The sequence below is a fragment of the Talpa occidentalis genome, unplaced genomic scaffold, assembly GCF_014898055.3.
Source record: "Talpa occidentalis isolate TD23 unplaced genomic scaffold, MPIMG_talOcc4v2.1 talOcc4.10, whole genome shotgun sequence".
Taxonomy (NCBI): Eukaryota; Metazoa; Chordata; class Mammalia; order Eulipotyphla; family Talpidae; genus Talpa; species Talpa occidentalis.
Window position 1 is genome coordinate 65,168,829 of NW_023600993.1, and position 12,846 is coordinate 65,181,674.

At 39.4% G+C, this 12,846-nt stretch overlaps 1 protein-coding gene across 6 annotated transcripts in view; it reads left to right on the forward strand.

Annotated features, from left to right (window-relative positions):
* The window catches only part of NINL (ninein like), a 155,538-nt gene that overhangs the window by 59,763 nt on the left and 82,929 nt on the right, over positions 1-12,846 (forward strand). For all 6 annotated transcript variants that reach the window (XM_054695902.1, XM_037493573.2, XM_037493581.2 and 3 more), the window contains one exon: positions 9,026-9,219. In XM_054695902.1, the coding sequence (XP_054551877.1) occupies positions 9,037-9,219 (183 nt within the window). In that variant the 5' untranslated portion in view covers positions 9,026-9,036. The remainder of the gene's footprint in view (positions 1-9,025; positions 9,220-12,846) is intronic.

Genomic DNA, 12,846 nt, shown 5'->3' on the forward strand with positions numbered 1-12,846 from the left:
AACCCTTCCAGTGCACCTTTTCCCCTGTAGCCAAGAGAACAGAGGGGTGAGGAGCTTGTGAAGACCAAGGGTCACTCTCTCCTGGACTTGGGTCTTTGGTGGCATCTGGACGGTCTGAGGATATAGACAGTGCATATTTTCATGTTTTTCCTCCCAGCCTTCATGCCTTGGTTTGTGCTCATTATGTCCCCATTACTGATGTTTGCTTCATTCCAGGAAGACACCCCTTCTCAAAAGAGGGTCTTTAGTGGCTATATCCTAGTGTGGCATGTGGGGAACACCATGGGGGCACCTCATTGTGGACAGTGGTGACCTGGGTATTCATACCTTCACTGTGCTCCTGGGACAATCCCCCAGGGGTAGGGTGGGGGGCCCTACTTTCAGAACCTGAATCTTTTACCATTATGTGAAGTCAGGTTTCCTTTGCAGTGATGCCCCATGGGCATTAGAGGGCACTGCACTCAGTCTTGTGGGAGCAGGGCCTAGTCCACCAGTTTGTGCCAAAACAAGGGTACTGCAGGCTCACTCCTCCTCGGCTAATCTCCCAGTTGAGGAGATGGAAATTTTTCTTTTATCTGTCCATTTTCCTTCTTGATGTTTTGGCAGTTACCGTCTCAAGACAGACCTAGAGAGGGCCAGAGGGTCGTGGCTTCACCACTCTTTACCCTTCTGCTGTGTACTCCTGTCTGCGAAGAGAATGCACAATTTGATGAGTAGGTGGACAGGCTCACCCAGATGGCTGAACAGGTTCCTTATCATTTTACTCCTACATGAACTCTGAGACCAGGAACCGATTTGTTCATCTGCTGAGCAGGCACAGCTGATTTTACAGCTGATAACAGGTGTCTAATTAGTCAGTCAGGTGAGGTTTTCATTTAAGGTCACAGTGAAATATTCTTAGGACGATTTTTTTCAGTGTCAATTTTGTATTGTCATTCAGTCTGTTGATTTCATGAATAACATGACATGGACATAGATTTTCCATTTGGAGTTGGTGTGAAGCAGATTTCAATCCTTCATGCAGTCCTCATGCTGACACAGACCTCCCTGTCCCTTGTGGGTGATGGCAGACAACAGTAGCATCCACTTTAAAAATGACAGCCTTTCTGGTGTGACTTACAAGTAGAATATATAGAGAGACATAACAAAGGGTCAGTCAAAACCAAACCAATAATAAACTCAACATCTGACTGCAAAACTAAGGCAACTGGAGTATGGGGGGAGGGGCACATACATTTGTATGCTGGCTAGGATGCGGTGAAAAAGGAACTCTCCTACATTGCTGATGGGAGTGCAAACTGTCCAACCACTGTGGAAAGCTGCATGGAGGTTCCTCAGCCTACTAAAAATGGAGCTAGCATACGATCCGGCAATTCCACTACTAGGAATCTACCCAAACGACACAAAAACAGTGATTCAAAGAACACCTGTTCACCTATGTTTATTGCAGCACTATTTACAATAGGTAAAGCCTGGAAACAACCCAAATGCCCAAAAATAGATGACTGGATCAAGAAGATGTGGTATATATACACAATGGAATATTATTCAGCAATCAAAAAAGATAAACTCATGCCATTTGCAGCAACGTGGATAGAGATAGAAGGAATTATGCTCAGTGAAATAAGCCAGAAGGAAAAAGAAAAATATCGGATGGTTTCACTTATAACAGGAATATAGGGGAACCGAATAAGACATCAGTGTAAAAAAAAATAATAGCAATACAAAACACAACAAAACAAAAACAGGCAATTATAAACCAGAGACATGCTGCAGGGGAGGAGGAGGGAGAGGGGTGAGAGGGAGGGAGGGAGGAGCACAGGGGACTGTGGTGATGGTGCATGTGAGCCTTGGGGAAGGAAATTCTAAGGGGACTCAATCTGAGGGAATGGGGGAGAAGAAAATATTGTCTAAAAAATGTAAAAAATGATAAATGTTAAAATTAAAAAAAAGAAAATTTCAAACATAAAAAAATATATATATACATTTGTAGAGGTTCGAACCTATCACCCCCTGAACAGGTACAAAGATGTTTTTACTTTACCTCAGTAAGCTTAATTTGGGGAAAAAATACTGACATCCTTTCAACAAAGGAAGTTCACTGTCTACATCAAGAAACAAAGAAGGTAAGCAATGTTTTTGCACCTCAAGAAGAACAAAATATCAAAAAGAAATGAAATAACAATCCCATTTATAACTGCATCAAAAAGAATAAACTACTGAAGATAAGTTTAATCAAAGAAACAAGAGACCTGTACATTGAAAACTGTAAGGCCTTCTTGAAAAAATTGAATACATAAATAAATGGAAAGATGGTTCATGCTCATAGATTGGAATAATTAATGTTATTAAAATGTCCATACAACCCAGAACAGTCTTCAGGTTCAATGTAATCCCTATCAAAATTCCAATGGCATTTTTCACAGAAATAGAAATTTGTGTAGAACCACAACAGACCCTGAAATAGCCAAAGCAATCCTGAAAAAGAATAACGCAGCTGTAAGCATTATGCTTCCCGGTTTCGAATGACATTACATAGCTATACTAATCCAAGTGTATGATGTTGGCATAAAAAGAGACACACAGATAAATAGAACAAAATAGAGAGCCCAGGAATAAACCCATGGCACATATGGTCAATTAGCTTATTACTGAGGAGTCAAGAATATATAAAAGGGAAATAACAGTCTCTTTAACAAATGATGTTGGGAAACTTGGACAGACACTTGCAAAAGAATGAAACCAGACCATTACCTAACACCATACACAAATATTAACTTCATGGATTAAAGACTGGAATGTAAGACCTGAAACCATAAAACTCCTAGAACCAACCTGGAAAGCACCTTGACATTGGTCTTGGTGGTGATTTTTTAATTTAACACCAAAAATAAAAGCAACAAAACCACAAATAAACCACAAAACCACATTAAACTAAAAAGCTTCTACACAGCAAATGAAACCATTAACAAAATGAAAAGACAATCTAATGAACAGGAGATAGTATTTCAGCTCACATGTCCAATAAGGGGTGAATATCCAAAAATATATAAAGAGCTCATACAACTCAATAACAGAAAATAGTCTAGTTAAAAATGGGGCAGAGGATCACAATAGATATTTTTCCAAGGAAGACACACAGGTGGACAACAGGTGCTCAGCATTCAACATCACCAATCATCAGGGAAATTCAACTCAAAACCACAATGAGATATTAACTCAGACCTATTAAAATGAGCTATTCCCTCATGCCTGCTTGAATGACTATCATCAAAAATAAAAATACATGTTGGCAAGAATATGAAGAAAATATAATCCTTGTGTGCTGTTGGTGGAATTGTAAATTGGTACAGTCACTAGAGAAAAACAGTGGGGGGTTCCTCAAAATGTAAAAACAGAACTACCAAATGATCTAGCAATTCCAGTTTTGATATTTATCTAAGGGAAATGAAAACATTAACTTGAAAAACAAATCTGCACCCCCATAGTCATTACAACATTATTTATCATTAGCCAAGATTTGTAAACAACCTAAGTGTCCATTGTTGGATGAATGAATAAAGAAAATGTGATAGAAAGAAAGAAAGATAGATAGATAGATAGATAGATAGATAGATAGATAGATAGATAGATAGATAGATAGATACATAGATACATAGATACATAGATAGATACATAGATAGAGGCATGGGGGCGGGGAGGGGAAGAGAGAGAGAGAGAGGGAAGGAGAGAGAGAGAGAGAGAGAGATGACTCTTTAGCAACCTGGGTTTGAACTACATAGCTCCACTTATATATAAATTCTCTAGTAAGCAGACAACAAACTTACAGTGTCAATAAATAAATACAGTACTGTACTTATTTTCTCTTGTGATTTTCTTTGACTTAATTTTATTATAAGAATACAGTATATGATACTATACCATGCAAAATATGTTACTCAATGGTTGGTGTTATCAGTTAAGTAGTTAAGTTTTGGGGGAGTTATAAGTTATACTCAGGTTTTTACTGCGTGAGGGTTGGCACCCCTTATCTCTGAGTTGTTGAAGGGTCAACTGTAGTTCTAGCTCTCTTTCTATAATGGAATGTTATTCAGCCATAAAGAAGAAGGAAATCCTACCATTTATAACAATATAGGTGGACTTTGAGGATATTATTAAGCTAAGTGAAATAGTCAGATGAAAAGAAAATATAATATGTTGTAACTTATATGTGAGATCTAAAACACAAGCAAGAAAACAAAAAAGCCCCCCAAATTGAACTCATAGATATAGAGAATAGGGTGATGGTTGTCAGAGGTGGGGGTTGGGGATAGGATGTGAAATTGGTGAAAGTGGTTGAAAGATACACATTTCCAGTGATAAATTAATAAGTCCTAGGGATGTAATTTATTTTACTATTATTTTTTAAGGGTTGTAATTTACAGCATGGTGACTACAATTAATAATGTTGCATTGTGTTAACTAGAACAAATCTCAGTGACTCAGTGAGTCTGTTACATTAAAGTGAGGATTGGAACCTGGGAAGCAGTCCAACAGACTTTACTCCAACAGTGTGTCACTGATATTAAAAATGTAATTATTCTTGACCAGGGAGTGAGAGACTTCTGGTTCTAAATTGTGACCTATAGATATTTGATACGAATCTATGCATAGAGGAACACAAGGTAGGATTTCATCTCTTCCTTTCTATAGAGTACACTGTGGAGATGCAGAGATTGGATACCTATTGCTTAATTGTTACTCTTTATCCAGCACCTTGGTCATTAGTGGGAGTGAAAAAATCTAGCTTTATCCATAGGCAGCAGATTTTGCATAGTTGTTTCACAGACTTCCAGTCTATGCAGATGACTTTGCTCTCTTGTCTGTTAGATCTGGGAGGGGTCCTTCCCTGAACATTTTACATTATGTTCACAATTATATATTTGAAAGTTGTTAAGAGAGTAAATCTCACAGCTTCACATCACAAGAGAAAAATTGGAATGGTGTGGTGAAAGATATTATCTAGAATTATTGTGGTGGTCATTTTGCAATAAAGAGAAACAACAAATATTGTACAACTATGCATTGGATTCCTGGGCCCAATTCTAATGCATCAAGCAATTCTCAGACAATAGCAGTGTGTCAGAAAATTCAACTCAATTCTGACATTATTTACCTGGAGATAGTGTGAGATTCCACAGGTTCAGGGCTCTGTATCCCAAGACTGCCCTCCACTTCAAAGACTAGTAGCAAGCCCCGGCTGTTAACTGTGTTCCCAACTGACTGTAAATCAGAAGTTCCCAGGACCCTCTCCTAGGTTTGATTAATTTGCTGTAATGATAATAGAACTTAGGAAACCTGTTTACTCACCAGATTATGGATTTAGTGGAAAGGACATTATTCAGGAACAGCCAAATGGAAGAGATACATAGTACAAAGTGTGGGGAGGACTTCCCTGGTGGCACAAGGGGTTAAGCACAGCACTATGAAGCAGTCCTCAGCCTCTGCAGCAGGAGTTTGATGCCAGGCTGGCCAGGCTGGCCAGGAAGCTACCCACATGGCACAACAGACCTCTCCTGTCTCGCCTGCTGTTCCCCTCAGCAGTGTATTTCAGTCAGCCTGCCTGTTCTGTTCCCCACTCTCTCTCTGGTGAATCCTCTCACCCACCACACCTCTGGCCTGTACCCCAGTTCTTGTATGCATAAATAAATAAATAAATCTTAAAAAAAAGAAACCCCAAAAAACAAAGTGTGGAGAAAAGCTCCTGTGACCCATCCTGTCACACTATTTCCCCATTTTGGCCATTTCATCATATGCATATTTGATCTTCATCCGAGGTTCCTAGCTCCTGGGTCCCCAAAACCTTGCCATTTCCTAAGTGCTGAGGGTGTTAAAGGTGTCTTGTTCACACCTAAATCTCTGCATGCTCACCAACCAGATGCTCTCTGAAGCCCTTTCCTCTTGGGTTTCATGAAGGTTTCATTACATGGACACGACTAACTTATTGTCCATACAGTTGGATTCAACCTCCAGTCCCTCTCCCCTCACTGGAAATCAGGATGCAGGACTAAAATCCTGCCCTCTATGCATGTTGTTTTCCTTGGCAACCAGCCCCCCATCTTTAGGTGCTTTCCCCAAAATTGCATCTCATTTATGAAATGAGACATCTTTGACACCCTTAGCATTTAGGAAATGCCAAGGTTTTGGGATGAGCCAGGAGCTGTGGATGAAGATCAATATGTATAAGAAATATTTATCTCTCAGAGGACCAAATATATTTTTTCCATAGATCACAATTTATAAAAATGAACTTGAAACCAATATAATGTTACATATCAATTATATTTCAATTAAAAATAAAAGTTAAAAAATATAATTACATCTGTTGAGTTGGCACTTTTGTGTTGTGCCTTCTTGAGCAAAGATGTTATATTATTTTACACTTGTGAATTATTTGATTAATGATGAGCTTGATTGATTTTTCATATTTGTTTACTTCTATTTTCTTTTTCCATAATTGCCCATTAAGTTCTGTGTCTGTATAAAAGCCAAACCATGTGAAATTACCATTTTTGTTGGTTAAAATGGTCAAATAAATATTACCAATTTTGTTATGGTTCATTCTGACTAATTTAAGAACTTGATGTTTTTCATCTATTTTTTCCCAATTATAAAATCTTTACTTTTTATAACATTTTTGAAAGATATAAAAATAGATAAAATAGGTATATGGATGTGTAATGTCACAAAATAATCTCTTACTACTTTTTTACTTTTCCTTTTTTCCCCTTCATTTTTTTGAATACATTCCCCCCCCCCCCAAAAGTTTCTTGTTAGTGTTACCCATTGGTCAAAAGGAAATCAATACTGGAAATTCTTAAGTTTTTTTTGTTGTTGTTTTTCAGAAATTCAGGCAAGTTTTCTGCTCAAATTTTCAGAAACTTAGGCAAGTTTCCTGTGCCCAGGGGTCATATACAGTCAGAAGCCTGCTAACAACCTGGCCTATTAACATCCATTAGCAAGATGGGGACCTCCCTGGTGGTGCAGTGGGTTAATACGCTGCACTGTGAAGCTGTCCGCAGCTGCTACAGCAGTTCAGTCCTCACCCACATGGTGTAGCAGACCTCTCCTGTTCGCCCGCTGCTCCCCTCATCAGTGTGTTTCAGCACATCTGCCTGTTTTGCTCCCCACTCTGTCTCTGGTGAATCCTCTCACCCCCCGCATCTCTGGCCTGCACCCCAGCTCTTGTATGCATAAATAAATAAATCTTTTTTTAAAAATTCACTAGCAAAGGACCAGAGTTCCAAGTGCTGCCATTTCCCCTCGCCCACTAGCAGCATGTTCCTGCCATGTGAATGGTCTTTACCCGCCTAGTGCAGCCCCCATCAACCAAGCAACTGCCAGTTGTCTTTTATGCTGTGGTCTCACCAGAAGTTGGGGAGACAGAGCTTTGAGAACTATCTCCCTGTCTCCTTACTTGACTTAAGTAATAAACTCTCCTTACCACGGTCAGTGGACTTGGTTGATTTCTTGGTGCAAACACACCAAGGAAGAAACCCCTTGAGGTCTGTAGCAATAGAACTGCGATGAGGCATAAATGAAAATGTAAAGTGATCAGCAAGTATATTAACTGTTGTAATTCTAAATAGTTTTTATCACACATTGGTATTTTATCAACTACACTTACTTGCCATTCTTTTGAAATATGACCTTCAAAATTATTTAATATGCTGGGGATAAAAAATATTCTAAAGTTTGTTTAAATAGAGTACCTCCAGAAACATTTATATTTGCCACTTCCTCCAGAAATGTGCAAGACTCCCCTTTTCACAACATTCTTAGCACTGAAAGTTTTTAATTCTTGATAATTTGCTAGTCACAAATAGTATGTCTTTGTTTTGAGTGGTTTTTGATGGTTAACCATATGATTTTCTTCCATGATTTGTGTTACATCCTCTCTTATTTTTTTAGAATTTCCATTTTTTCTTATTAGTAGTTATGTTTCTGGGTTTTGGGATTCTTAGATGTTTCCAGGTTTGGGGTTCCTCAGTCCTTGACTATGGCCATGAAAGAATTCAAAGTTACATCTAGGCAAAGAAAAACAAAATTTATTTAGAAATAGTACATCCAGAAAGAGGTCGGGGGTGGGGGGGGGGCAGACTCTAGGAAAGGCAGGGGACTCCTGGCTTTAATGGGGTGCTGTAGGCTGCTCATTCCTTCCCTTCCTGGGGTTTACTGCACAGGCACTCCTGGGGTGTTGGTTTATTGGTTCAAGCAGGAGTTTCTAAGTCACTCCCCCTTGTACTGGGCTCCCATGATGTAGTTTTGTCAACCCCAGCTCCAGGTTGGGGCCAGCATCTGCCTTCCCTCCTTGGGCACTTCCTGCTCCCCTCAGGCTTCATCTACCTGCCTGTAGGTTGGGGTGAGGGAACTGCCTTTGCACCTTTGGGCATTTCTTGGCTCTTTCCAGATTTTATCAGCTCTGGCAAGTTTTTGCTGGAGTCCTGAGTATGTTCACATTGAATTTTCTTTAGGCATTGCCCTCCCTGCTCTCACTGCCTAACAGTTCAACCTAGTAACATTATGTCTACTTATTTTAGTATTTATTTATTTAGTTCTTATAAGGAAAAAGCCATACATGTATGTATAGAGAGAAAAATTAGAATGTATATTTGCCAAAATATTATTTTTTAGGTTGTGAAAATTTGGATCCTTTTAGATATCTTTATACTTAATTTCCTTTTTATACTTAATTTCCTTTTTCTGATTATTCTGTAACCATTTTTAACAGAACAAAGAAATATGGTTCTTTGTTTGAACCAATTTTGAATGGTGACTGGCTCCCTGACATAGTATGTTTCTGGCCTCTCCTGCAAAAATGGAGACCATTCCTCTAACCTCACTTAAACCCTGATGCCTTTCCAACATGCCCAGCTCCTGCCTGGTGCTGTGTTGCACTGCCTAGACTAATCAAAACTGTGGAAGGATGTGTGGGGTGTCCCAATAAATATGTCATTGTTTTGTTTCTCTCATCGGGCATGTGCAGCCTGCTATGGGATGGACGAAGAAGAAGAGAACCACTATGTGTCAAAGCTCAGAGAGGTGTACAGCAGCTGTGACACCACTGGGACTGGCTTTCTGGATCGGGAAGAGCTGACCCAACTCTGCTTTAAGCTGCATCTGGAAAAGCAGCTGCCCCTCCTTCTGCAAACACTTCTCGGAAATGATCACTTTGCCAGGGTGAGTATTTGACTTCTTTCTCCTAAAGAATAGCAGAACACTATAGTTGGCCATGGGCATTTGAAATATGCCAATTAGTGTTTTGTGCAAAAATGTTCTCCCAGTTGGTGGGGTTTCTCTTTATTTTTGTTATTGTCTCTTTTGCTGTGCAGAAGCTCTTTAATTTGATGTAGTCCCAGCTGTTTATCTTTGCCTTCACTATCACTGCTTTGGGTGATGTGTCTGTAAAGATGTCTTTGATGTGAATATCACATAGTGTTTCGCCTATATATTCCCTATGTTTACAGCAGCACTATTTACAATAGCTAAGCTTTGGAAACAGCCCAAATGCCCAAAAATAGATGACTGGATCAAGAAGATGTGGTACCTATATACCATGGAATATTACTCAGCATTCAAAAAAGATAAACACATGCCATTTGCAGCAACATGGATGGCGCTGGACGGGATCATGCTCAGCGAAATAAGCCAGAAAGAAAAAGAAAAATACCGGATGGTCTCACTCATAGCAGGAATCTAGAAAACTTAAATAAGGGACCAGGAAAATGAATAACTATAAGAAAGTGAAAATCAAAATCAACAAAAAACTATGAACCAGAGACACTCTATGGGGGGTAGGGGGCAGGAGGGGAGGGATTGGGGTCAAAATAAGGGGGTTGCAATTGTATGGGGAATATAAAAATAAAATTTATTATATATATAAAAAAAGAACCCATTTCCACCAGGTGGGAGAAAATAAATAAATAAATAAAAGCATTTTTTAGGTAAAAAAAAAGAGAAATATGCCAATTAACTAAAGATACTTGTCAAAGGACAGTTATCAAAAGATGAATGTGGGATTTTCTTTCATAGCATTCCTACATGATAGTTTCCTTAAGATTACTTTTTTTTACTATGGTAACTTTCAGATTTTTTTTTTCTTTTTTCTAGATGTTTGAGTGATTTGTCTGGCAATGGGGAAGAATTGCTATGGGTGGGTTCACAAAAACACAGGCCTGGATGTGTGGACAGCTCACATCACTGGTGAACCATTCAGAGTCAGGCAGCTTCAAAGTACCTGAAGAACAAAGTGTCTTACAACACTACACAACTTGAAGTTGACATAGCAGCAGGACAAAACAGTTGCACACTACTGTTTCAGGAGCACAGGATACTTGTGTTCAAGGTTGTGTCCTGTTATTTCATCTGGGCCAGATAGAAAATAAGAGCTCAGTTCCTTTCTCTAGGAAATTCAAATTCATCTAGAACAGTGATGAAGAAACTAGATCAAAACATGCTTCCCTAACAGAAACACTAAAAATTACCTTCTGTCTACTTACATGTGCCCAGATGCTTGCCGTTAGTGCTACAGACAGTACCTATTATTCCACTGCTATCTTAACTTTGAAGGAAGGGCAATTTTTTTTCACAGAATTCAATAAAATTGTTCTCATTATGAATAAGAAAAAACTCCAGCCTGTAAATTGATGCTTCCAGAATTAAAGAAAAAACCCTAGCTCTGGCCTAGGGAGAGGAGCAGGTGATTTAGCCTTCTGTTCCCCTTAGCACTGGGGCCCCCTGTGGCTGAAGTCCATCAGCAGGGCTTAGGAGCTCTCCACTTAGCATCCTTGATAGGATCTTAGAAACTGTGACTAGCAAAAGCAAGTCATGGTTTCCTTCAGTGTTAATCGGGACTTCTTTTTTCTTATCAGCAATATAATTCAACAATGTTGGATGAAATGACAGCATTTGAGGACTAGCTGTGCTATATACCCCCTTGTAAGAACTCTACTTTAAACCATCCAGGGTCCCTCTGATACACTGGGGATTGTATGTGGGACATATGAACCAAAGGCATGATTGTGAAAAGGTTATTAGTTATTCAAATTTCAATAGTTTAGACAGGTGATGTGGTTTTCTTGATTATTTTTGACAGTTTGAAAAATACAAAACCAAAAGAATATCTTTTCAGATTCATATCAAAGGCTCCACTGATCGAACAAACCACATTATTCCCAAGCTTTTTCATACTTTATGCTCAGTATGGACAGAAATGGTGTAAGATTTAGAAACATCAAATCATGACAGGAAAAAAAAATCAGTATTGGCATGTCAGCAAAGAGAAAAGCCAGCCTGGGTTGTTTGCGGTTTCTAATTTCCCCCATGTCACATGCAGGTGGAAGTTTCTCTAACACTAACACATTAATGTTAGAGAGACAGACACCTACCTACAAGCCATGGTAGGAACCTGGCCTTTACTGATTAGCACTGGCTTTTGGCAGAACCGTGTGTGTGTGTGTGTGTGTGTGTGTGCATGTGCGTGCGCGCGCGCTCGTGCGCACGTGTATACACACATGTACCCATGCATCCTTCTGTCCTTCTGTCTGCCCCAGCTTCATTTTCTCTTAATGCCGTGATTTTCTGTTCCCCCAAAAGCAAGTTGGCATTGGATGAATGAAATATTTGCTTTCATTAGTGCTCAAATCTCAACTGCAGTAATTCGTGTCTCTCTATAGCATTTCAGGAGCTGCACCCAAACCCACTGATGTCTCTAGGGTGCCCTGCACTTGTCTCCCTCTACCCCATCACTGCACAGCTCCCCCTGTGACTACTGGCCCTGCGTGGTGTAGTATTTCTGTTCAGAGCTTTCACTGCTTTCCTGCTTTGGCCCCACAGACAAGGCAAAGATCACTAGGCCACATTTAGTGGGTACATTATGTACAGGTATTAGGGGAAGCCAGAGACAAGCCAGAAATACATAAAAATTGTCCCCATTTTCTATACCAGAAGCCAAATGATGGGAATTACAGAAAGTTACAAAGAAAATCAAGAGAAATCCTTTATTCAGGAGAGTAGATTGGCTTTTCTGTTTGAAGAGCATGTATCCACTTTCATTGTACTAACTAGTATGTGTGACACCATATAAATATTAGTCATTGCATAGCGATCCAAATATAGAAATGAAGACACAATATTATATTTGAAGTAAAAATATTTTTTTAATGCAATGAGGGTAGATTTGTTTTTAATTCCTATTTCCTGTTAAAGAAAATTTATTAAACCAGAAAATTAATGTGGCCTAAAATTCCCATGAGTTGTGAGGGATCTTCATGACCATTTTATATCTTCTTGTTTCTTTACCTTTGGTGAGAATCTTACCTTTGAAATGGGGCAAACCTGGGGTACTAGGAATGAGTCATCACGCATGCAATTCAGAATGCAGGATGTAACCCAAAAGCAGAAACAGAAACAGTGTTTATTTACACAGGGAGTGAGGAAATGAGAGAATAGGGAAAGAGTAGGAAAAGAAAATTTATTGGCCGGCATGTGGCCAGATACCATTTGTCCTACCCTAGGTAGCATTGGCTCAGCTGTGGCCAGGGCCCAGGCAGAAGCGGGAGAGGAGCAGACGTGGGAACCAGCTGAAAGAGCTGCAGGCTGGAGCCAGCACAATGAACCCAGAGGTTGCGCCTGTTCTGACTCTTAAAGTTTACTAGGTGACCCTCTCTGTCCTCAGTACCAGCAAACACCCCTGCTTGCCCCCATTCAGTAAGTCAAGGGGTAGACTTATTACTCTCATGATTATATCTTGTTAATTTTAAAAAACTGAAAATGAATTTAAAGTTGAAAGTGATTCTTGATCACATG